The sequence below is a fragment of the Copadichromis virginalis genome, linkage group LG6 (genome assembly GCF_057382275.1).
Source record: "Copadichromis virginalis isolate Kocher_CV1m ecotype Utaka linkage group LG6, C_Virginalis_male_GT1.1, whole genome shotgun sequence".
NCBI classification, from domain to species: Eukaryota; Metazoa; Chordata; class Actinopteri; order Cichliformes; family Cichlidae; genus Copadichromis; species Copadichromis virginalis.
Genome location: NC_140623.1, coordinates 17,590,293 through 17,615,496, shown reverse-complemented (window position 1 = coordinate 17,615,496; position 25,204 = coordinate 17,590,293). Strand labels below are relative to the sequence as shown.

The window sequence follows — 25,204 nt, the reverse complement described above, 5'->3', positions numbered from 1 at the left end:
AGTGAGCGCTGCCTGATATTAGCCAGATAACCTCCCTCTACCCCACGTGCTAGTTCCCATCCAGCAACAAGGCTTTCAGTGGAGACGCCAGGGGAATAGATTAGCACTAGGCTAACATGGCAAACTGTCTTCTATTACCGGGGGCCACTCTGGGATAGACGACGTTAAGGTTTTCACTCACTCAGTCATTCACAAGTGCACAAGTATTTCTTAGTGGTTAGTGGCTGGTCGCTGCAGTGGTTTACCTCAGCTCATGCATGGGTTCCTGTGGGGTTACTGTGAGAATAAGATGTGGAGGCTGGTGGGAACGGCATTATGCGAGTCCCAGCGGGTGTCTGATCAGAGAGTGCAGTACGGATGAGAGGTGAATGTAAACAGTCGTGATCTTTGACTTTGTGTAGCTGGTGGTCTGAGCTGGGGAGCGATCATGTCTGGCTGTGTGACTTGTGGGAAAAAATGCAAGACACATTTTTGTCTTCTGAGTCTACTCGCTTACATTTCGGATAGTTCCTACACAAATCACGCTTTACAGTAAACTTCCTAAAATCTTTATCCAAGTCTTTCAAACTATGTTGTCAACTTAAAAAAAAAATCTTATATATAAGATTTTCATGTCTTAATGTAATAACATGCCTGCTGAATAACGGGTTTCTTGATTGCATAGTTTTTTGCAAAGTGTTAATGGCTGTCAGCACATAAAGCTGACAAACTTCAGATTTCAAACAAGTTGAGAGTGCAAGGCTTGGGGGGTAAAGGTGATATGTCTCAAATAAATATGACATTTGTCTTTTAGCAGCCGTGTAGATGTACCTCTGCGGGCAGGATTACTGTGATGACATCACAATAACAGCTGTATGGCCGAATGACAAAGTATGAAACACACTCACATCACTGTCCACTGCAAACATCATAATTATGATTATATCAATATTTTCATTTTAACTGCAACAGAAGCAAAGCTAGAGTTATCCAGTGCTTGTAGAGGTTCATCTACCTGAGTCTAAATGCTGGAGCTTTTAAATGCACTGACATGGGAACAAAGGTCTTAAAATAAAAGCAAAGACATCACTGATAAACTCTTCAGTAATGGATAACAGAGTCACTCAAAGCTTGTTAGCACAATCTGACTGGACCATATACACACACTATATGTGCAACTGGTTAGCAACAGAGCTAAGCTCCAGACGTTACTCTCAGACATCAGCAAACATTTATAATTCAAGAGAGCTAAGATGTATACTAGCAGCCGCAGACTAATGTGTGCGGCATGTGAGGATGACTTAGGTCATAATAATCCAACATTACAGGAATAATGCACTATTCTGCCTGGCAATGCAGAGAGAAGCCTCTTGACTTCAGATGTTTTCAGTTGAGCAAGTTTGCACTGAAATGATGATTATGTGTTTTGCATGAATGATTGATAGCATGTGTTTCAGTGCCCTGAGCACTCTAATGTGCTAGGGTCATATAATTACAACTTGTGGCTATAGAAGCTACTCTTTAGCAAAGCTTGCAAAGTGTTCCTTGAGATCTAAAGCAGCATATAGTACATAATGCGTTGTAGTGACATCACAGTCACACTGAAAATCCGAGTAGTTTCTTATATTATAGCACAGGAATAAACCGTGCACAGAAATTCAACAACATGACAGTTTCAGAGTTTCTGCATAGAGTAAGTAAATCAATGGGAGGCATAATGGTCGTCTTTGATGAGTTACACAAGGTTCTTTGGCATCCAACACCCACAGTGTCTTCTTGTGGCCAGCATTCTCTGTGGCATTGCTTCTGACCAATCACTCAGCTGCCTTTTCCCATTCACAAAGACGAAAGGCTCCCTCTTTCTGTGAGGCCAGTATAGCTGATGCCTCTGTCACTCCTTTGAGCGAGTTGACACTTTATAAGACGGAAAAGGCCAAAAGTAAAGCATGCCCGTCTCTCCCATGTGTGAGGTTTGCAGGTCTGTCAGCAGCGCAGCAAGAGCACAGATGAGTGAAAGAAGCCAAACAGCTGAAGCAGGGAGCAGCAAATAAGCACTGGAGATTTTGGTTAAATGGCAACACGAGAAAAAAGTAACAAGAAGCCTCGGCAAGTGCATGTAATGGCAACCATGGAGTTAAATATGTCTGATTAGACAGCTTCACTTTTTTTTAATAATGAAACTATTATTGTGATTGTAACCATATTACATTTTAGGCACAAGCTGATTGGTGATTATAAAGATTTCATCCAACACCAATGTCTGTCTGCATTCGTATATTAGTTTAACATTGATCTATGCACAATAAAATAAAAAAACAGCAGTGTTTAGCTCAGTCTAGCATCACGATATACCCACAGCAGATGGCTGCTCTAACAGACTGTGGTTTAGCCCGCCCCATCTCAGTAGCTCCAGTGAAACTTGGAGCCATGACAGCAAAGGTAAACACTGATATGGAGACAAATAACAGTCAAATTTACACGAGCATGCACACAAGATCACCTGCTATCGCTCTAATGGTTAGCAGGCCTGAAAAGCGAGGTATGGTCGTACATAGTGGAATGTCAGAGCGGCTGACAGTGCCCAGAGAAATGTAGTTATCTGGTGGAGGAGGGATCAAGTTCTTAACCTCTCCTTCGACCCCCTGGTAAAAACAACAAGCAGCCCCTGATCTCCGTGGCATGCTGCCTCAAGACCCCTGTGTCTCCACAGGGATGCATGTGTGGATGTGTGATGGACCACAAAAAAGGGAGTGTGCCTTTACAAGAAAGCATTTAAGTATACTGTGTAGGCACTTCCCTTAAGCCGCGGAGGTGCTGCTCCGCCTCCTCCCCCAAAAATCCAACTATTCTTCAGACCTGTGGTTTTCAAGTGGAGCCTTCAGTGTTGTGTAAGACATTTGTTGAACAATAAACTGTCTAGGCATAAACTTGCAGTTAATCTGTTGCCATGCAACACACTTCCTGCTAAACATTAGCGATAACTTATGACACTTCTAAAGGAAAGCATTATGAACCCGGCTACAGTTTGATGGTAGGCTTATATCATCTTTTTTTTTTTTTTACCCCCCCAACCAACCATGAAACTCTGAACAACAAAAACAAGCTGCCGATTTGCGGAGCAGCACAATCCTTTACTGTGAGAGGCTTTTAATGGCCTTTCCAGATTGGGCCCTAATTAGCTGTTAATCATCTAAGGCTCATAACCAGAGTGGAGACAGCAGGCCTGTGTGTGTTTGTAAGCGAGTGTGCATTTGCGTGTGTTTGCGTGTTCTCTCCTGCTGTCTATCCCTGTGTTGCAAAGCCATTAGCAGCAGACAAGCTAAAGAGAGCCAAACAGCCCATTAACTCCTTCACTCTTCCTCTCTCCTCTCTACCACGCTCATCTCTTTCCCAACAGTACCACAGTTGCCAGCTGACACCCTCTAATGCCAGCTATCTGTCATGACCAGAGACCTGTCCACCCACACATCCCTCCCTGAACCTTGGTGCGGTTTCTATGTGATCTGTAGCATACGACTGGGCCTCTTAAAATGGTAAAACTACAAAGACAAACTGCACTCCCACACTCACAATCCCAGCTTTTTTTATTATTTTAAGCGAAACCAACAGATTCCAGGAAGTGATTCAGTCCAAATAAATTAGAAAATTATACTTAAACTGACATTTGATAGCAAAGCTTTTATTCACAGTCCCTCTGGGATGAAACCTATTTTCCTAAGCTTGTTATGTTTCTGTGCACCTACACCTGCCTGCTGGTTGTACGTTGGATCAATATCTCAGTTTGGAGAAGGAGAGAGAGAAAAAGCAGAGCGAAATTTTACCAGTTTGAAAGCAGCATTACTAGTATGGCTGCAGACAAAATAGAGTCCAAATTGCATCTGCAGTGCCAAATAGAGCACAAAGGACAGAAGCAAGGGGGAAAAATGAAGTAGAGGAGACCAGACTGGCACCGGTCCATGAGTCATTTGGTACCAGGCCGTGCGAGTGAGAGAGGGTGTGAAGTTCATGATTTTCAGGGTTTTCATTGGTTTTTAGCATTATTTTTTTTATCATTTTTATCGTTATCTCTGTTTCCCTAGATCTTTTCCCATGTGTTACGAATAAATCTTTTTTTTTTTTCCTCGTACCAGTACTTGCTTTATTTTATTTATCTGCGACTCCATGAAAATACTGTCGGACATAAAACTTTGCCAACTGTGGCGCAAAAAAGGTTGGGGACCGCTGTTGTAAGGCATGTATCTTGTAAGGCGCTACTACAGCACTGTGAACAAGCATTAGGCAACAGTGGTGAGGAAAAACTCCCTTTTAACAGGAAGTAACGTCTGACAGAACCTTTTAATTTAAGAAACTAAATAAAAACAATCCAAAACTTTTTAAACTTCACGCCATTAAAAAAAAACAAAAAAACAGTTGGACTAGTGGTTCTGTTTTTTGTTTGTTTGTTTGTTTTTTTAATGCATAACAACTTCCCAAATATCTGTCAAATATAATCCTCATTTAGCACAAATGAAAACTCAACTTTTCCTCCCCGTGAGTATAAAACACTGCACAACAGCCTGCAACGCTGCCGCCACAACAAGCGTCCCTCTAATACATCCACAGCGGGCTGCATGCTGACAGCCAAAAAGAGGGAAGTGTGTGATTAATGATAGCAGCATGGTCATATCAGCAGGCTAGCTAACAGACCCCCACCATAAGACTGCACAGGTCACAGAGCACACCCAGCATCATCAGCACCCATTACTACTGTGGGCACACATCACACATGGAGCTGCCACTGCTTTTACCCCAAATATGTAACTGAGAGCGAAAAGTGGCCTGCGCTAGGCTCCAGATTACATTGCGTTATAACCCACAGTTTAGTTTTCTTCTGTAATTGTGTTTATGCAGACAGACAGACAAAATTATGAATAAGCTTTATTTGTAAGGGGACAGCTGTCCTTTCACTGTCAGTATGAAGTTAAAATGTTTTAAAGATAAAAGGGCTAAAAGCATAAATGATAAGCAATTTCAGCAAAGCAGAAGAGAAAATGTTAACCCCCCATCTGAGGCTCCTAGATCTTCTAGCGCTGAGAAATCTGATCCAAAGTGTTACCTTAGTCTCCCAACAGTGTGTGTGCATGTTGTGTAAAGCACAGAAGAGAACATCTAGAGTATAATGAAAACACGGCAGCCACTCTGACAACATCTGACGTGAATATACACACAGAATATTTCTGCCTTTGGCCAGGCGGACCGGAAAGGGAGATCAGAAAGTGGATACTGCATAATTATTCTGCACAAAAACACAGTTGCAGTTGCACACACCGGCATGTTCCAGATGTGTATGAACAGAGCAGAGAGAGGGATCGTGAGGCTGCATGGGGATATTAGATGGGGCAGAGCTGGATCAATTTGCCGGCAAAGCAATCTGAAAGTTGGGACACGTGAGAGGAGGGGAGGCTCAGGTAACAGGAAGAACTGTGTGAAGGTCAGGAAATAACACTGTCTCTTTAAATTAGCATTTCCAGCTAAGCTTGGGGCTCAGATGGCCTGCGCCATGTGCCATATGAGGAAGAAAGAAAACAAGGCTATACATGAATGACGACACAAAAACTTTTTTTCTTGCCTAGACTCTATGATGGCTTCAGTATATTTTTAATGCACACTTGCTTTAACCTGGATCATACATGGGACACAGCATTCAGGTGTACTTTTCTTACCAGTCGATTAATGCGCACAAACTCTTCTGGGGTTTTGGCCCAAGGTGGCAGATCAACATCAGAGACTACAGTGCCATCCTCCATCACTCCCAGGCTGTAATTGCTGGCGTTAACAAACATCTCAGGCAGATAGTAGAACTCTGGGATCAGCTCCTGAAAGGGTAAAGCACAGACACATAAATGAACACACACTGGTTATCGGGAGAAAAGGGGAAAAAAAAGCAGTTTGAGAATCTGCAACAGTTATCGGACATGATGCTGCAGCTGTAGAAAGCTCTGCATAATCACCAATGGAAATTTAGAATAACGGCAATGCTAGATCTGAACATGATGTCCAAGAAGATAAAGGGTATGTTCACCCCTGGGTCTGTGCCTCACAAAAGGTGGCCCTGAACCAGTTCAAATAATCAAGGTACCGCCCTCACATGTGAAACAGTGCTGTGTGGGTGTGAAAGGAAAGAAAGCAACTGGGCTGGTGCTTCTACATATGTCAGGGAGTAAATAAGTAGAAGCTTTACCCCCCCCCCCCCCCCAAAAAAAAGAGTGAATAGTCCTGTGAGTCTTGATCAGCATAAATTTGATGAGTGTGGTTTTGCAGACTCCAAGTCAAACTGTGGGCTAAGGGAGGTGGACGGCCTCCCCAAATTAAAGCACATTATGTTACAACTCAAAAAGCCCTTTTGAAGTGTTGAGTAACTCTTTAAGAAGAACAAGAGCAGGGAAAATAAACACAACGAAGCAGCACTGCTTTTGTATATAGATAGAATTGCTGTATTGTTTTCTGAATGGCAGAATTATTTGTGGAAATTACATGACGCTGGTCTGTTGTAAAAAGCCTCTGAGTGCACTCGGCTGTGGTTTCTCCCTATTCTGATGCAATGATCATATTCTTTGTGTCTAAGAAAAGAAAAAAAAAAGGTTCACTTCTGATTTTCCCCTCTCTTCCACAACAACAAAGAAAAGTCAGCTAAATTCTCGTCTTACTATGATGATTTTATTTGGCTGTCACAAACAACACAGCATGTTTTCAATCTGCACCAGAGTGAAGAGAAATGCAAGTATGACAGGAGATGTAACCCTATATGTTTAGCCATTTGTCATTCTAAACAAAGCAGAACTTGCCACAGTGAGTATAAACATTAAGATTGTGTTTGAGCTTAAAAACATGTAGATAAATCAACAACGCTTCCCAGGCTTTAGCTGTTGTGTTATTGTTGTGGGTACGTCTCACAAACTTCGACACAATCAGGACACGGGAAGGTTCAGTTCTTGGCTGTGTCATGCAAATAAGGAAAGGAAAGTGGAGCGTGAAATATATGGTATTTTGCATTTTTCCCCAATAGACTGAAAAAAATGAAGGGAAAGCAAAGTGCCGTAAAGTGCATTCTGTCTTATGGTCAGCAGGGGGCAGTTGCAAAAAAAGTCAGATTATAAAGCATCTATGGAAAAATTACCCTTCATCCTATTTGACTGGGGAAAGCAGTAAACAGTTGACACATGCATTTATACTTTCAATCACTAATTTATATTCTTAGTGAATAAAACAGGATGATCATTTCCATATTACAGTCCTCATTAGAGTCCAAAAAGATGCTGTAAGATGAGTGTGATGATGGGCAAATTCTGATCTCAAGCCAATAAGACAGGACTTCACAAACCAGTGGGTGATGACTTGGTCCTAATTCAAATTTTTAATATACAGTCCATGTGCTCTATGAAGACTTGACAGGTTTTGTGTAACAAAATACATAATTATATGAACTATAACTATCTATAACTACATTCACCTGCATATACAGAAAACACTATAAAGAATCAATTATGGGCATTTCTAAGGGAATTTGGTGACAAACATGTTAATAACCTAGCATTAGAAATGAATGGCCTACCTTCAAAACTAAGTGGGGATTGGCTGACAGCTAACACTCAAAGCAAAAAAAAAACAAAAAACTAAACTCGGAAGTCAAGAAGCATTTTGAAAAGATTCAGTTCTTAGCATATGTAACATGATCTTTACAAATACAAGCAAATAATAACATTCCTCTTATCAAATTAGCTGCACAATATCTCCCCCTCTCATTAATGGGGTGAAAAGATCCAATCAAATGAGCAAGCAAACACACAGCTTTAAAACAACACGGCACTTCCTCACTTCTGAAATCTCTTCACTCCACAAAAGCTGACCTAAAACTAAAGGTCACCTTCTTAACGAGGCCTCCTGCTCACCCGGGTTCACCGGCTACAGCCTGCTGTAAATTTGAGCAGGAGAGAGTGGCACCCGTGCACGCACGCATGCACATACCCCAACGAAACCTTGAGGGCTTCGCTCCCCAACACTCAAGCCTGCCTTACATGGACCATTATGTGCAGTGGCCCTTTTGCTCCAGCCTGGTCAGAGGCCAGCCCCTCTGATCCCCAATCCTGTCCTGTCATGGGTCACTGGAAGGGGCTTTGGCCTCTGGGCTCTCCAGCTACACTTCCACTGTTGCTACTTCTAACCCCTCTTCTCTTGTGTCTCCCCCTTCTGATGCCTGTGGGCTGAGGCTAGGGGTCAGGGGATTGGGGGTGGCAGGTCATTCTAGCGTCACCCAGGCTAGAGACACATTGAATCTAGGTGTTGTAGCCCATTATCACCCCTTCTTTAACAGTGGCGTATGAAAACACAGGGGCTTTTTGCCCTCTGGCAGAGACAGAGGGTTGCCATCAATGGTCCCAATACTAAAGCTAAATGGTGTACTTACCCTACTGAATTGATACATCTCACTCCTAATTCCTCTACTGCTTAAAAGAGGAATTAAGCAATATGGATGCGACTGGACTGCATCCAGTTGGTTGCACACATTCATATTTTGAGCAAAAACAGAAAAAGGAGCATGAATGTGTGCATCCAACTGGATAAAGTCGACAGATTTTCATTCAAAATATGCTAAAAATTCAAGCTGAACATGGAAACAAACTGACGACGTCCAGATTTCCTCTTTGTTTTGATCTGAAGTTGAGCTCTCACAGTTTGATCCACATTGACAGGTTGAGACTAAGAGAGCAAACTAAGGCTGTTGTTGGGCTTTTGCAATCAAGCATTGGCCAGCTACACAGTAACACAATCCACATGTTTTATCAGAGGGATGCGGGAGGGGGGTAAACGCAATCAAGCGTCAAAACCCCCAACACCACTGCTGTTCCCCCATCCAGTGACCCAGTGCCGGGAGAGCAAGCAAAACTCAGCTTTGACAGAGAATGTCTGAGTGTAGTTGTAAATGTTTTAGGAGAGCAGTTAAAGTGTGCGCTGGGGGTTCGAAGGCGCTCGGTATGAGAATGACCTGTGCCGTTTCAGGGTAGATCCGTCGGCGCAGCAGAGTTTGGGGGCCCAGTGGGCAGGGATTCAAGTCCATGTTATAGCTGACTGAATCTGAGACAGACGGCTGGGACAGATGAGGATTAAACCAACGCTTTGATCAGAAGAGCAGGAAGCTATCATTGTGTAGGGACAATGATTGGTAGTGACTGGACATTACTCTTTTGAAACCCTCTCTTTTTTATGTGTGTTGGACTTGGATTTATTCTCCTGCAGCGCTCGGGACTTTATCGTCCAACTTCTATTATTTTTGTCCCCAGATCCATTGTGAGCATGCATAAGTATGAATGGTACCTTAACATCAGATGTGTCTCTCTGGCAGTTCCTCCAAGCCCTGGATACTGAGGAGAAGGTGCGGTCAGCATGGTCAAACTTTCCTCCTTGGAAGTTAAGGAAGAACGTGGTGAAGGGTTCCTGGAAATTATAAAGGTTATGGTTAAGAATATAAACTGGGGAGTCTACTCCTATAACTGAAACCACCCAATTGCTTTTTCTGCAATGAAAACATGGTTGTCAACATGTCTACAGTTTGAATACACTCTGTCAATATATTTGACCTAGAATTGACCCTTTCTGCACACCCTGTAACAAACTTAAAGCCAAAAATGAACAAGTAAAACAACAATATTCCCAGTGTGCTACTAAAATCAATGCACATGTGCTGCTGATGCATTTCTAATCACGTATAATCTTGTTAGGGCAGATCAATAGCCATCTCTCTGATGCACGGGCACACTGTGCTGTACCACAGCTATAAACTAATACTGTAAATAGATAATTAAGTCCAGCCTGAAATGACGCAAGCCTCATTTATTTAATCTTTTTAAATGCTGGGACAGTGAGCAAATTGATCTTGTAGTTTATACATCAGTGTAAAATCTTACAAAATACACAGTTACTACACAAACCCATTTTCATTTCATATTTAAGGTTAAGTTTGATCTTTAAGCGAGAGTTATAAATGAGTGCTTCTGGTAAAGTGGCTTTAGAGTAAGCTGGCTAATGATGTGCAGAGATCAATGAGGTAACTCTACTGGGAGTTACAGAGACAGTGAGCTACTGGGACAATAACAGCAGAAAACTGCACGTTGGAGAAACTTAGTAACCTCCCTCTCCCCAGAGTGTAGTATGGAAAGATTGATGGCATCCATTCAACAAAGGTACTACAAGAGAGCACTCTAGTGCAAAATATACACCACTAATGTGCTTCAAAAACAAACAAAATCACATTTCAGTACCTGTTATTAAAAAGAAAAACCTTGAGAATTTGCATCAAGGTGAAGGTCAGACCTTTAGGTGCACTGCTTTTGCTTTTCATTTATTATCACCCCATGCATGCATGCTATGCAATATTTAGCATGCATATACTCTTAATTTGATAAAATCCTAGGTCTAATTAAGAATACATTCATGACCTCTACATCATGAATGTACTGTTCATTAAAAAGAAGAATCCAATTTAAATACTGCGCTTAACTACACTTTTAAAGAGCAAGGTGAAATTCTTGCACAAGCATAATTATTTCATTATTTTCCAGAATTTATATTAAAAGTCACGAATGCTCCTAAACACTCCAAACGTGCACTGCACTTACAATACGTAGCAGCCACATCAGGGTGAAGCTCGAGGTGGAGTAGTGGGTGCCATAATGGAACTTCGGCACCTGATCATCCTCCCAGGTCTCATATCGTTCTGAAAAGAACGCTGCCCTCTTGGGGTTAAGAGCACCGATGGGCTATAAATATAAACAAACAAAAAATAGGTCAAACATGTTAAACAGCTAAACTGAAAAATAAATAAATACGACAAAACAGATATTAGGACACGATAGATGCGTGAAAGTAAAAAAAAACACAAACCAAAAGCAGGGAGGCAGTACTGAATTTTACTGTGAATACAGGGACCACTCACTGCTGCATAATAGTTGCAAGGCGAATGAAGCTAATAACCATTGTGCTATCTCAAATGAATATTAGATGATGTTTTCCTTCAGACAGATCAATCCTTTCCCACAGAGTGCTTTTTAGAGGCTGTGAAACCGAGCCCCTGCAGCTGTAGTCTGTCAGAGAAAACTAATGTGCTCCAATGAAAGAGTGCCTACTCAGAATATCAATAGCAAGGCTGTGGGTTCCTTTAATTTTTACTTTTATTAATCTGTAACTAATACACTGGTCACCAGCCCTATTTATAGTCCAGAAAAAAAATGGTTAAATTGCATTAATTTTCCATTGCTCTTAAAAAAAAAAAAAAAAAAAAAGCCAATAACCCTGTGCAGCTCGCCTATTATTTAAATACTCATTTATAGAAATCACTTTCAGGCTGGTTCAATTTTTATTAGTCTTCTGCAGGCTGTGCCTCATTCCCTCGAACCGCTCCATCATCTTGCTCCCCCCCCCACACACACACACACACACACACACACACACACACACACAGAGCAGATCAATGGTAATGGAATGATGCCCTTTTGAGAATGGGGGCCTAGTAGGGTGTGGATCAATTGGATCTCTTTCATATCATAGGGTGCATGTCACAGCAAGACACATACAGGGCAGGTCTATGATATTGATCTGTGCAATGGCTACTGTTTTATGTGGGTGTAATGGTGCATGCTTGTGTACCTGTGTGTGTGTGTACTGGGAGTGATGCACACGGTCCTGCAGTTATTGCTTTTTTTTTTTGTTCAATGCATGCATTTTTTTGGTTATTTTGTAAATAGTGCTCCTGTGCGTATGTGCATTTACACAGCGAATTGCCTTGTGCCACAACACTGTGCAGATCTATGTTGACAGTGATACACTGTGGGCTTCCTCAGGGCCACTGGGGTGGGTGAGTACACACAGTGAATTATACATCACACCCATTGGCCTGATTTATAGCCCTAATAACAGTCGGCTCATTAAAAAAAGAAAAGGGAGAGGAGGCATATAAAAAAAAAAAAAAAAGAAAAGACTGAAAGTGCCACAGTGACAGGGAGAGAGGGAGAATTGTGTGTGAGGGCACGTGGGGGCTGTTGGTTTGCTCGAGCCCGACATTGTTTACTGCTGTAAATTACTGTGGGGCTAGCGCTCTCAGCTTACAGTAGCTACAACAAAGCGGCAGCGACGGTGCCGTACATCAGAGCAGAGCGGCCGGCGGTGCGCTGATGGAGCGCCTGCTGCTGCCCCATCACAGATTGACCCAATATGTCGTGGCAAAGAATAGCACTCTGATGAGCTCTCAGACAAATGAACCGATCACATACTTTTAACTAAAGGGTACACTACAGAAGAAAACTGAGCCAGAGTTTTCAGTAAAGATGGGGAAAATAATGCTGAATTAGTCTTAATCTGTTCTAAATCAAGAAGGCAGCTGCAGATGGTGTAACAGTGACATTTTAAAACTGCTATGGTGAGATGTATTTAAAAATAAATAAATAAATAAATAAATAAATAAATAAATATATATATATATATATATATATATATATTTTATGTATGTTATCCTGCCTAAACTCTCCTCCTTACCCAAATAATCAGAGGTTTGGGAACTCAAATATTTAAAAAGTAATTTTTTATATGTAGGCATACCAAGCGAAAAACACTCCCTCAAGGAACAATAAGCACCTTCCTGAGAAACTATTATAAGAACATTACCTAGTGCTACGTTGCTTTTAAAACACTAATGGGTCACCGGTGATGAAGTATAATGGCTCACCGACGATTTGAGCATCAGTAGGGCTTTGAGTCATAAATCACAAGAGCCTTTTGAAGAGAGTGTTTATGTATAATGTCCTATTTAAACAGTGAAAATGGTGTGGAGGGCCTGGGGGGATAAACATATGGGGCGAGTACGATGAGATCAATACACCATTAGCTCATGTGTCTGTGAGCAGCACGTTATAGCACAAAGGTACACAAGATGCTCAGTAAGTCCTATTTTCTTGCTATGTAAATGCAGAGTACATATTAGATTAACAATTGTTTGAATTATTTGTTTCATTAAAAGCACAGTAAGAGTGGATTTATTTATTTACATATTTTTGCCTTTTATGAATAGATGAAGGCGTGCCTTTGCTGTAAGGACACCTTGTACGAACACTCAAGAAGTTCAAACAGATCAAATAACAATTTTCTTTTGTAAAAATCGCCCCAAAGATGAATTTTATCTGTTAAAATGTCAAATTTAGGTTTGGTTTTGTTATATAAAGCATCTTTATGAAGAACAAGTGGATTTTTGTGGGGAGATGTGCGACAGTATGCAGAGCTGGGGTGCAAAAAGGGGTGGAGGAATAAAAAAAAGAGGTGTTAAAACACTTGCAGTCAGATCAAGCGAGAGCTTATCGTGACTACAATGTTATCTCGGGGGTCGGCGTTTGATGTCAGGTTGAGGTTAGAGTTTATGATAAGAAAGTCCCTGGGGTCAGAATGGCTCTGGTAGCAAGGAACATAAATTCTGTGTGGCCTCTGTTGTGCTGGGAATGATGACAGTGTGTGACAAACACACACACACACACACGTTCATAGCAATTTGGCTTCTCAATGTCACTGGAGGCTTCGCAGATGACCTGTTTCTACAAGAGACAACCACCAACGTGACATTAGAGGGGGACAAGAGAGATTTGAAGGGTGAGGAAGAAAGAGAGCACGAGAGGAAAACAGAAGGAGACAAGAAAGAAAAACAATAGAGCGCAAACAAAAGAGGGGAAAATGGGAAAGTAAGCACAGTTTTGAATGGTGCAGACACACACACACACACACACACACACACACACACACACACACACACACACACACACACACACACACACACACACACAGAGTGCAGAACTAGCTGAAGGTCACCAAATATTAGGTTGCAAAGAAAAGAAACGGGGAGCACAAATGATTGTAGGTGCAACATCGTGTGGTGGGGGTTTGATTTGAAGGGCTGCACAGAGCTGCTTTGCCCTTTTCCAGACACCGCAGTCTGGCACGGTCCAGTAGTCATACATTAATATCACACGCGTGTCAACAACATGAATAAAACAGATGTAATAAAGATTGGCTCTGCTCCCTCCCCTCCTTCTTGCTCTCTCTGCTTCCATTCTGTTCTTTAAAAAGAAAAAGGGTTAAAGGGATGGGAAATAATGTTGTTCTCCCTTTCTCACACTCTCTCCTCCTCTTTCTTTTGCTTTCTGATCGTCTTTCTGTTTCTCCTCCTTTTACCCAACTCTCCCATTCATTCAAGTCCCCGGGGTGGCGAGGCTTGACTGAGCACAGAGGCTGAGCTGTCCAAACTCCATGGCAGTGCAAAGGAGAAGAGAAGGAAGCAGAAATGAGCTAAGAAACCACGCGGGAAGGCTGCGTGGTTTTTGTGCCTGTGTGTGTATTGGTGGGGCAAATACAACTGTCACATTTCACCCTGTTGGGCAACATCAAGCAGGATAAACATAAGAATTATGCAGCTGCTTACAGTGGATAAAAACTACACTGGGAGGGATAAAAGCCGAGGACGGAGACACAGAGGAGCAGATTGAAAGTGAAAGCAGGACTGGAGAGAACCTAAGGGACAAGATGTTTGAATCTATGTGACAGGGAAGTGTGAAGGAATGAAAGTGTGAGGAGATGGTTCACTTGTGTTTCATAACTGTGGTATTTGTGCAGGACAATAGCGTTGCATCTGGATTATATTCTGCAGATATTTGTTCTTCCTTTCATTTCCAATGGTTGATGGCAGTTGATGGACTTTAATGAATGCTTGCATAAAGAAACAGCAATACTAGGCTTGCTGTCCCCTAAATAAATAAATAAATTTAAAATTGCTGCCATTACAGAATTTTCTTGCAAAACTAAACTAAATCTGCATTGTCCTTTTGAACATAACATGCAAAATGCCAGCAAGTCAAGTTGATGGTGGCTCAAAAAGTAGAGCCAGAAGGTCACTGGCTCTTCCTTTCTGTACCCAGCCAACACAGTGAACCCTAATTTCCACCCATGGATCCATCTGTGTATTAGTAACATATAACATGACGGTATAACATGTATACCGTCATGTTTGAACAGGACTGAGCGAAAATTATGAAGAGTTTTTGGAGAGTCTCCAAGAAATGCTAAAACACATTATTAGGGAAACTGGACTTCCTAGATCGTCTAATCTCACCCGAACCAATGCAGACTCTAATTTACTTACTTATCGTTTTATTCAAAGAGCGATATCTTTGAAAGAAGACCAATATGTTCCACTTTGTCTCATTAAAGGACTACCTCCACGTCTGCACCTGAACAAATGACCTCCAGCATACCTCTAAAAAGCATTTGCTCCAACAGATCCCCTGTCCATTAACACATGCTTTCTTTTGCTTCCATGGCTGATTTATTCAGTCATTTTCCTACCAGGAGCTTGACACTCGCTCAATCTTCCCACTCTAAAACTAATCCTGAGTCCTCCCACCGCTGGACTGTTCATCCACCGACGTTAGCTGACAAGCTAAGGGGTGTGCTCTTTTATTTTTTTGCCTTTTTCCATCTGAGTATGTACGTGTAAAAGCGAGGGAGTTAATGGGAGTAAATAATTGCGTGACTACCTACAATTATGGGGGAGAATCCTTTAGCGATGCGAGTGTGTGTATTTATGTGCCAGGGAGCATTTCAGGGCAGGTTTCATTGTTTTAAGCCCAATCACTCGATGCCTGGAGCTACCAGGGAGTATTACTTCACTTCCTGCTGTGTTGTGGAAGGTCAAACTTGAAAGAATTCAATTAGGAAACTTTGATTTATGGCCAGAAAATGATAGCTAAACCACAAATTAGGAGCTGCAGACTGAGAAGATGAGGGGCTTACATATGTTTTAAATGCAGCAGGTCAAGATTGCCTGAACTAGCAAAAGTCAACAACTAATCATACAGATTAGATGTAATGAATACCACTTGCAGTTTTGGGAAATTTGTCACATTGTTACTCAAATTTCATATATCTGTGAGCTGATGAAAACTGTGCAAATCACTGCATATAGAATCACTTCATCAACATAGATAGCATGACGCTAGTAACATAAAAAGTTTCAAACTGCACTATTCTATCAATTCTTCTCAGACATCTGAAATACTTGGGTCGTTACATGGGAAAAATGCTCTGCACGTGTGGAATCCTAGCAATCAGCCACCGGTGATTTAAGAGCAGGTTCACTAAACTATGATCAATGGCAATTACAAAGCAACAAAATTGACTTTAGGAAGAATGCACACACAGTTATCTGTGTGTTAATGCCCCCCCTACTTTTTCAGGGAATTAAGAAGAAAAAAGATCCATTATAGTGAAAACAGGGGAGAGGAGTCGTCTCCACGCTCTTACCTTAGACAGATCTCTAAAGTTGCTGGGCAGAGTGAGGTCAAGCTCCTCTGATTCATAGTTGGTGATGACCCATGGAAAGACTGGGTACTGGTTTAGGTCATTATAGGTACGGCCTGGAGGGGAGACAGCACGGGGGAGAGGGGCGACAAATATTGTTAAAAAAAAAAGTTAGCATCATAGACTGTTAAAATGTGCACAGCACCTCTGTGTTACACCCTGCAATAACATCACACAGGTGCTGAGCGGTGTCCTCACCAGAGATGGTGTTCAGAAACATCAGGTACTCAAAGTTGGATATTTCACGGCGCTGCCAGCGCTGAGTCATGTTGGATGCCTTGAACAGCTGCTTAGGTGTGGCCAGAGAGATGCGTCTATAAAAAGAAATGGAAAGCTCGATATTAAAATCTTTTGTAGCCGTTCAAATCACAAGAACAGCAGACTGCAAGAATAAAAAGCCCCAGGCTTTATTAGACTTTTGCAATCCAAATGTCATTTTATGAAAAATCTACCGAACTTACAGTCTTGCTAATTAAGAAGACAAATGCGCAATAAATTGGGTTGAATACACATATTTACGTGCATGTGTACACACACACAGGAGGCCCCAAAGAATGATGTATGCTGCAGGACAAAAACGAATGACCTCCAATCCAATTAAAACAAAAGAAAATGATGAAATTAATCAATGTCAATGTGTGAGATTATGGTCATTAGGCCTTGCCAAAGAAAAGAAAAGAAAAAGAATGTGAAAACATGACTTCCCAAACACAAGTGTACTTTGACACATTTTTTATATTGTCACCAAGCAATTCTGTACATCCTTTGAACTGCTTTAAATGACATTATAAATAGATATGGAGAAGTAAAGGAGAGAAAAGAAGGAATGCAAAACTGGAAAAATGGTTGAAAACAGAGGGATTAGATTAAATTATGAACATATATTGGACTTTTGCTTTAATTTGTGCATCTGTGTGTGTGCATAACTCTGGACATGAAGCTAAATTGTGCTGTGCTGGCTGTATGAGCTGACGTGCACCAGGTTGCCCTGAGCAGCCGTCCTCAGGTCGTAGAGGCAAGGTGGCCGGCAAACTAGTATGATTAATGAGCCGAGCACACACATTCACCTGCCCTAACCCTGTGTGTTATACACACAAACTCTCCTACACCCACACTAACTCATTACTGGATGCACTTCCTCACTCTACTTATCACACAGCCCTCACTGTTATGTTGCCACATGTCAAATTCTGTGATGCTTAATACCAAAAAGTTACAAAGAAATTAAAAATATCATCTTCTCAAAATACAACTCAAAAATCCCATCAGACGGGCTCTGGCACACCTCAGATTAAAAGAGCCAATCACAAATCTTTAATCTTATCCACATTTTTTCCCCTCAGATTGAATTTTTACCATCACCAAAGCGTCTTGAAAACTCTGTCTTGCTGTGAATTTTGTGCAAGATTTGTGCAAAACCAACACCATCGGCTCCAGCAATGCGTGCACACAGAGTGGGCATGATGTGAGAGAGGGCTGGGGGAAGGTGTGTGCCCTGCAGGCTTACAAGCAAGTATTTATTTATTGGTGGAAATAAATAAATGAACTGGACTATGTTTGTGTGAAGCCAATTATATCTGGGGGGAGCGGGGTAAGGAGTGGGAGGGAGATTAGTGGCCAACCCCATGTGTACATTTTTGAGAGAAACAAGAATAAAAACTATTTGAAATTTTAAAATATTTGCATAACACCACCATAGATGTTCCATAATCCTCTTCTGCTCCCCAGTTACCATTTTTAACCCCATGAGATTGTACTGCAACAGCAACAAACACAACAAAGCAATCGCGCACGTCTAACCTGGTCTGTGGAAGGCCAAAGTTCGTGCCCACGCCAACACGAGGAAGACTGTGAACCACCTTCTTTACCGTGGCTGCATCTGGGAAGTTGAACATGACTGCCGCTGCAGAGAGGCACAAAGCAACAAACAGTTATCAAGGATTATTTCTTAAAGATTAGAAATCACAATAATGACAACTTTTGATTGCCATTTCTCCACAATTATTCATTAAAAAAAAAAAAAAAAAGGTGTGTGTGTACTCAATAAGAAGGTGAAATGGTTAGGCATAGACAATTATGGGGGATGCCTTACTCCTGTTGGCCATGAAGACTTCCAAAGCAGTATTCTGCAGGAGGTAGCGTCTGGAAAAGACTGCACGAATCTCCGAGAACAGCCATTTTCCATGAAGACCTTCTGTGTAGGCTAGAATCTGGAAAACACGAAAGAGAAACCAGAGAGATGTGGATTCCAGTTAAATAATGAAAACAGAGCGTGCAATGGAAATTAAAATTAAAAATTAAAAGAAAAGGAAAAAAGAAGAAGAGAAGGGAAGAAGGAAGGCGAACAGACCAGAGGGCCGGGTTAGTTCATTTTTCACAGTGATGGCGTGACGGCTCGAAGAGCACGATTAATGTCTTATATTGATCAGCCTCAATGAAAAAGAGATTCCTTTAGCGAGAGAATGGGCGCTATTCAGCCGGACGCTGTGAGGGAAATGTTCTGTTCACTAAAAGATCATCTATTAAGCGACAGTTTGCTGTGACAAGAAGCTATTTTATGCAAAACATCTGATTACAACTGGTCTCTGCATTTCCTAGGAGGTAACTGACACGGAGGTCAGACGATATTATGTTACTAAGCTCCACATTTAAAAATGCTTCGATGAACTGAGCTTAATCTGTCCCCATGGAGACCGCGGTGGCTGTCAGAGTGACTTGTTCTGACGGCTGTCACAGCTCCTGACAGACCCGCATGCTTAGCCCTGCCCCTGTGATTTGTCCTCATACTAATCCAGCACTTAGGTTGGCTACTAACCTACTTAGCACTGCTTTGTTAACTAGGTTTTTATTTCAACCTCTGCTTTTGGTTTCAAAGGTGCCCGCTGTTATAAGGCAGAAAGGTAAAATGAGCACTTCATGTTGTTAAGATATGATTTTGCAGCATCTTATTAATCAAAGGTATTCAAATTTGAGCCGGCACGCTGGGCTTAGTGTTAAGCTGAAGGAGCTCATTAAAGGCAAGGGGACAGAGAAGAGGACCAGCTGAGGCCTTCAGCTAAGGAGCGCTTCCCTCGCTGTCTCTCTGAGGAATAAGACCTGCCTGCATCACAGACTCACTTCAAAGTCTCTGGAGTTCAATTAAATGTGGATTAGTGGCCTGGAGAAGCTAGCCAGCACCGCATCCTCCTGCCTCCCATCTCTCTCAAGGCAGCTCAGATGATTTAACCAGTCACAGCCAGCCTAAAGCCAAACCCATTTCCAAGACTTTGTTTGTTTGTTGTAAATACAGTGTAACACAATATTAGCTCTTAAGTTCAATAACATCTTGATGATAAATTTTATAAAGAATTTTTTTTTAAATCTTCAACATATTTAATTCAAAAAATAATTTTTTGGCATTGGGGAAAAAAAATATGCTTTTTTCCCTATTTGTAAACTAACCAGCCTTACAAAATGAGCTGTCCTTACACTTTGGCTTTGATATTTATTATTATTATTATAAAGACAAACCATTGTATTCAGTCAGCTCTAGAGATGTTGGGCACAGATTTCATTACTTCCACCAACATTAAGTTTATTGTGCACCAGGTACAACGAACCAAAGAAGGAATGGCATGGTTTTAAAAATAAGCAGGAGCAGACAAAGAAAAGGGTAGCACCAAGGTTCAATCCCCAAAGAAAAAAACCTAAACATTTATTTTATTATCAAATTAGCACAAAGATAAGCTCAACGGAATCTTTAATGCATTTAAAACAGTGGATATACTATGCGTGCAGTATTCTCTGAGGCATGCTCATATTAAATCCAGGTCAACAATTGCACTTTCAGATTTGTTGGCTACTAATTCATCAGCAAAATGGGGACATAAGTTGTGATCACTTTTGCTAGCTGAGATGTTTGAATTTTGATGACAAACAAAATCTACTGGTTTTCATCGTTTCCTCTATTTACAAACGTGACAATAAGCTGATCATGTCGAAACACTACAGAAGGAAAGACATTTTTTTCTGTTCTTCCATCAGATCGGAAAAGAGAATCCAGTCTTCAGGTGTTTAATAAGTGAAAGCTTGAAGTATAACTATTCACAACTAAAGAGTGGTTTTACATAGATGCCCAGTGATAAACTAATGAAGCTGCCAACTCTCAGCTGATAGAAAGATATGACACAAGTGAAAGCACCCAGATATATTTCACTAGACTTATGGATCTCCTGGAACTCAGCTGTAAACAGCGTGCTGCTCTCCAAGATCATCATCCCGATCGGCAGCGCCCTCTCCCTTGCAGATGAAAAAGCAGAGTGTGTGACAATGAGTATGACGAACTATCTGTGTCGTAATGCTCGAGCTGTTCTGGCCACATCTGGACAAATTACATTGGTGTGGAGGTTATTGTCCATGTTGGAGTTATGGGTGCATCAGCTTCATCTGTAATATATAGTAGTGGAAGCTTTAAAGAGACGGGAATGCTACAGTTACAGCACAAGGGAAAATAATAGAGATTTCAGACTATTGCAGTCTTGAATCGCAATTTAATTACACCATCTCTGGTTTACCATCTATTGAATGTCTGGTTTTAAAGTGATAATATTAATAATGAAACAATATATTATTATTGCGGCAGCAGCAAATTGATCGGGAGCTGATCGTTGACAGAAGCTGTTTCTTTGAGGTTTCATTTCAAGTGGAACGATATCCACGGGCACAGGTTTGGAGCACTCCGAGATCAATTTCACAGCGTCACGCGAGAGGACACAGCCAAACAGAAAACAAAAGAACCGGTCTTGATTGCATTGCCTTCTCTCCATCTTCCTTGTTCAACCTGTTTGTGCAGCGGGCTGCGGCTCATTTCTGAAGCACTGTCGTTTGTCTTTGTCAGATGCCCAAAAGACTGCGGAATGAAGAGGGACACATGAAGAGGGGTCGGGTGACTGTGGCTATGGTGTGTAACCACACACACACACACACACACACACACACACACACACACACACACACACACACACACACACACACAAAAAAAGCTGTCACCACTGAATCTCACAGACAGTCTGTGCCAGTGAATCCTCTTCATCACCCCTCGCATCCACCCCTCTTACCAACCAGAGCATCTTTAGAAACAGAGGTAAAGCCAAACACAGGGATGCTAATGGGTTAAATTGAAACTGTACTGGATTAAAGAAGAGTTAAGAGAGCAGAGGAGCAACTATCAGCAACGTGGTTCAAGATAGATGAGGCTCTCAGCTGCCTTTGCAGTCAGGCCGGCTGAGTGGGTGTGTGTTTTTGGGCTGATAAGACCCTAGAGTTGAAGAGGAGAGAAGCCACTGCCAGCAACCAATGATCCTTATTTGTCATAACATGTGAAAAAATACAAATAAAATATCATTTGAATATCAATTGTGGTGTTTTAGGAAATAAAGGTTTCAGAATTGCACATAAACAGTGTTTGATGAATGGCGGAAGCATATTTGCATGTTCGGTTTAATCTACTATACATCCTCAAAGGGGAAAAAAGAGGTGATTGAAGTTCAATTTGTTGCCTCTTATTAAGTATTTCCACATGGGTGCCTCAGTTAAAGGATAATGGATGAGGGATTTATTATTACCTTTTGGTCAAATGAAGTGGTGTGGGAGATAAGGTGATGAAATTAATGAGCGGGAGGAAGAGAGGTGATCCATCAACATCAAAACGCAGACGAGGGACAAGCAATACTGCAAGAACTTGAATAGAATTCATAAAAAATGAAGAAAAAAATGTGCATGCAAACAAGGGAGGCTACAGATTCCTTAGATGTCTTAAAAAGACTTCCAAGTCCCATGCTGTTTGTGACTGTTTCCACTCGACTGACCACAGAATCAAGCAATCTGCAATAAACAGTTTCAGTGAACCGAGTCACTTGCAGCGAGTTTTTATTTATTTTTTCACTGCTGCATCAAATAAGAAAGAAAATGAAGAGAAACATAAATCGGCATTTGATGGCTTTTCCATACTCGTAGTATTTCTGCGTATGCACCTTGTAAGTTCAGTTATATTCCCCTCTACTCGGTTCTTTACCCTCCCTGTTCGCTTTAACCCCCGCCCCCTCCGACCAACACACACACACCTTTCTCTGTTCCACACTGGTAAACGAGGCCGTGTCACCCCCCATCAGTAAATGAGTTCATCGGACTAACGAGCAAGCAAAGGGCCCCGACACACTAACAAGGGTCTGTTGGCTGCATGTGCCTCTGGACCAATCAGGACCCTCATCAGCGTTGACACAAAGCCTCCCCGAGCCCTCTGGAGCCAATTAAGACAGATTTTGCTTTTGAGATTGAGTGATAGCAAAAAAAAAAAAAAAAAAAAAAAAAGATAGAGGAAGGGAGACTGATGGACCGAGAGTACCACAATGGAAAAAGAAAGAGCCACACAGATCCGCACAGTTTGAGTGTAAGGCTTCACGAAAACATGCACAAGCTTTAGTCGTGACTCACTGCAGGTTAAAACTGTGTTTTGCTTTGTTTTTGGCGAGTAGGTGTTTGCAGGTTGCATTTGGAATAAAGTAGGCAAAGCTTTTAAGAGGAAAGCAATGCTCAACACAGGAACGCTCGATCATGTGACCTTAAGAGCAGCCACATGACTCCTCTTTCACACTCCAGCAGTTGTCCTCAAGCCTTTGTGGCTTTGAAAGCAAGTGCCTTAACAAAATGCAAAAAACATGACTCTACCTCAACTTATCCATGTTCTCCACAGAATTTAAGAGAAAGTGCATCTGAATATGCAAATAATATAGAACACTTAGCTACTGAAGTAATCAAGAGTCAGTTTAACGAAACTAATGTTTCTTTGGGTTAAATTAATAGTATTATTTGACTGACTTCTATTCTTCGTATTTACCACAGAGGACAGAGTGGTATCAATCTTCCCATCTAAGCAAGTTAAGAGAATCCACATTTTTTCCACAAACTTAATAAGTATATTTAAAAAGGAGCAAATATATTATCCATTAAAACTAGAGAGCATCTAAAAGAAAGAGTGATATGAAAGTCAGTGTTGAATATTAGACATCCTGTCATCATGCTGCAGGAACAGCTAGCCCAAAACGAACTGATAATCCCAGCTGTTCTACAGCTGTGTAACTAGTGTAATGTGTAATCACTGGTCACACATAACGTTCTATTTGCCTTGAGGGGAGTAAAACAAACTACAAGGTCAGAAAAAAAATAAACACAGCTAAGAAGCTGTGCTGGAAAGTGAGAACTGAAGCAAAATAAACAGGCCCAGCTTGCAGCATGTGTAGGGTTATGAAGCCTAAAGACTCAAAGTATTCAACTCCAAACGTCACCCAGCAAGAGTTTGTGCTCCCTGAAAGAAAGTCCCCTTTGAAAGGATCTTTGGGGCCACTTAGTCTGAATTTAGCCTAATAAGGATTAACTCCCCCCTTTTTTCTGCCCTTTTCACTGTTTGCTAACAGGTTAGCCTTTTTTCTATCTTCGCCTGCTTGGCCTTTTTGAAGTGGGAGACAAAAAAAAAAAAAAAAAAAAAAAAAAAAAGAGTCTTGTGTAGATTTAGGGAAATGCTGCAGTGGTCTTGGGGTTAATTGGTGGTGAATTAAAGACTTCAGTGCATTAAATCATTAAAAATTCTACCTTGGGCATAAGCTATGAGGACAAAAGCCTTAGAAGTGCCCCAACATATAATAAGATACCAAAGTGGTATTAATTATCACTTACTGGCAGTAGCAGGTATATACATAACACAAGCCCCAACAGAAACTATAAGTCAAAGCCTTAGTAAATGACATATAAAGCCTTTAACACCAGGATTTTAGTAAATTACAGTTTTCCTTTAAGAATGGCAAAGAACATAAAATGGAAATTTTATGCTGATATATTGAACATCAGTGCTTCCTTTTCACTCCATCGCAGGCTGGACTGAGGCCACAAAGGGCTCAAAGGTGATGGGTAACAAAGGATGGATAAGTGAAGAGAAAAGGCCTGTGAAACTGGGTGCAACAAATACAGAATCTCTAGAGCATGTTATGAAAAAAGTCAAAGAAAATTAAGATAATTTACTAGAATTGTGTAACAAAGAAGTTCATATAGAATGCACACCTGCACTATGGCTAAATGTAAGGCCTTTCTGATATTGCTGAGCACCTGTTGACATGGACGGGACATGAAAGAGCTTCTATACACTCCTGGATTTGTCAAGCGCATCAGTAAATGCTAGCACATCAGGGAAAGCTGGAAAAGAATGTATACGCTTTTCACTGACACTTGGAAAAATCAGGGAGACAGCCCGGAGCCTCCGCTAAAGCACAGGAGCTCTTTAGGACTAAATGCTGCTGGACCTCTGCTCTCCTATAAGCTGCCATAGCAAACATCAGACAGGTTAAGATCACCGACCGGCTCCCATCGCATTCTCCCCGCTTTCCTTCAGTCTCCCATTTTGCCATTTAATGAAGGATAGGCTTTTTTGGGGGTATGTGTGAGGCTTTGCTAAATAAATTCTTCTCTAATCCAGCTATTGTCAGCAGCTTAAGTGGGTGTAGGGTGAAAAGTACACCCCTCTTGGGGAATTTTGGGTGGGTTCTCCGAAAGGATAGATGAAGAAGAGAAAAGGCCTTTTTAGTGGAGAAAGAAAAATGTTGTGGAGAGTTAAAATATTTGTACGTGACTCAATTGGTGCTCCAAATTTATCAGTGACAAGCACTTTCAGCTACACTTGGAATGACAGAAACTGAGTCAACAACCGTCTTCAATTACGTGTGCACACGGGGTGTTATCCCATTGCTGACTCAGAACACAGGGCATTAGACGC

The 25,204-nt window shown here is 41.4% G+C and overlaps 1 protein-coding gene and 1 long non-coding RNA gene across 5 annotated transcripts in view; one reads left to right on the top strand and one right to left on the bottom strand.

The window, feature by feature from the left end:
* The window catches only part of LOC146707587 (uncharacterized), a 45,978-nt gene extending 24,447 nt beyond the window's left edge, over window positions 1–21,531 (top strand). Inside the window, exon 2 of the long non-coding RNA XR_014920855.1 lies at window positions 21,281–21,531. This is a non-coding gene — a long non-coding RNA (uncharacterized LOC146707587). The remainder of the gene's footprint in view (window positions 1–21,280) is intronic.
* Window positions 1–25,204, bottom strand: part of lrba (LPS-responsive vesicle trafficking, beach and anchor containing) — a 177,328-nt gene that overhangs the window by 29,949 nt on the left and 122,175 nt on the right. For all 4 annotated transcript variants that reach the window (XM_085458994.1, XM_085458995.1, XM_085458996.1 and 1 more), the window contains 7 exons: window positions 18,497–18,614; window positions 18,205–18,307; window positions 16,603–16,718; window positions 16,348–16,460; window positions 10,632–10,772; window positions 9,331–9,450; window positions 5,682–5,834 (listed from right to left, as the gene is read on the bottom strand). In XM_085458994.1, coding sequence (XP_085315120.1) covers window positions 5,682–5,834; window positions 9,331–9,450; window positions 10,632–10,772; window positions 16,348–16,460; window positions 16,603–16,718; window positions 18,205–18,307; window positions 18,497–18,614 — 864 coding nt within the window. The remainder of the gene's footprint in view (window positions 1–5,681; window positions 5,835–9,330; window positions 9,451–10,631; window positions 10,773–16,347; window positions 16,461–16,602; window positions 16,719–18,204; window positions 18,308–18,496; window positions 18,615–25,204) is intronic.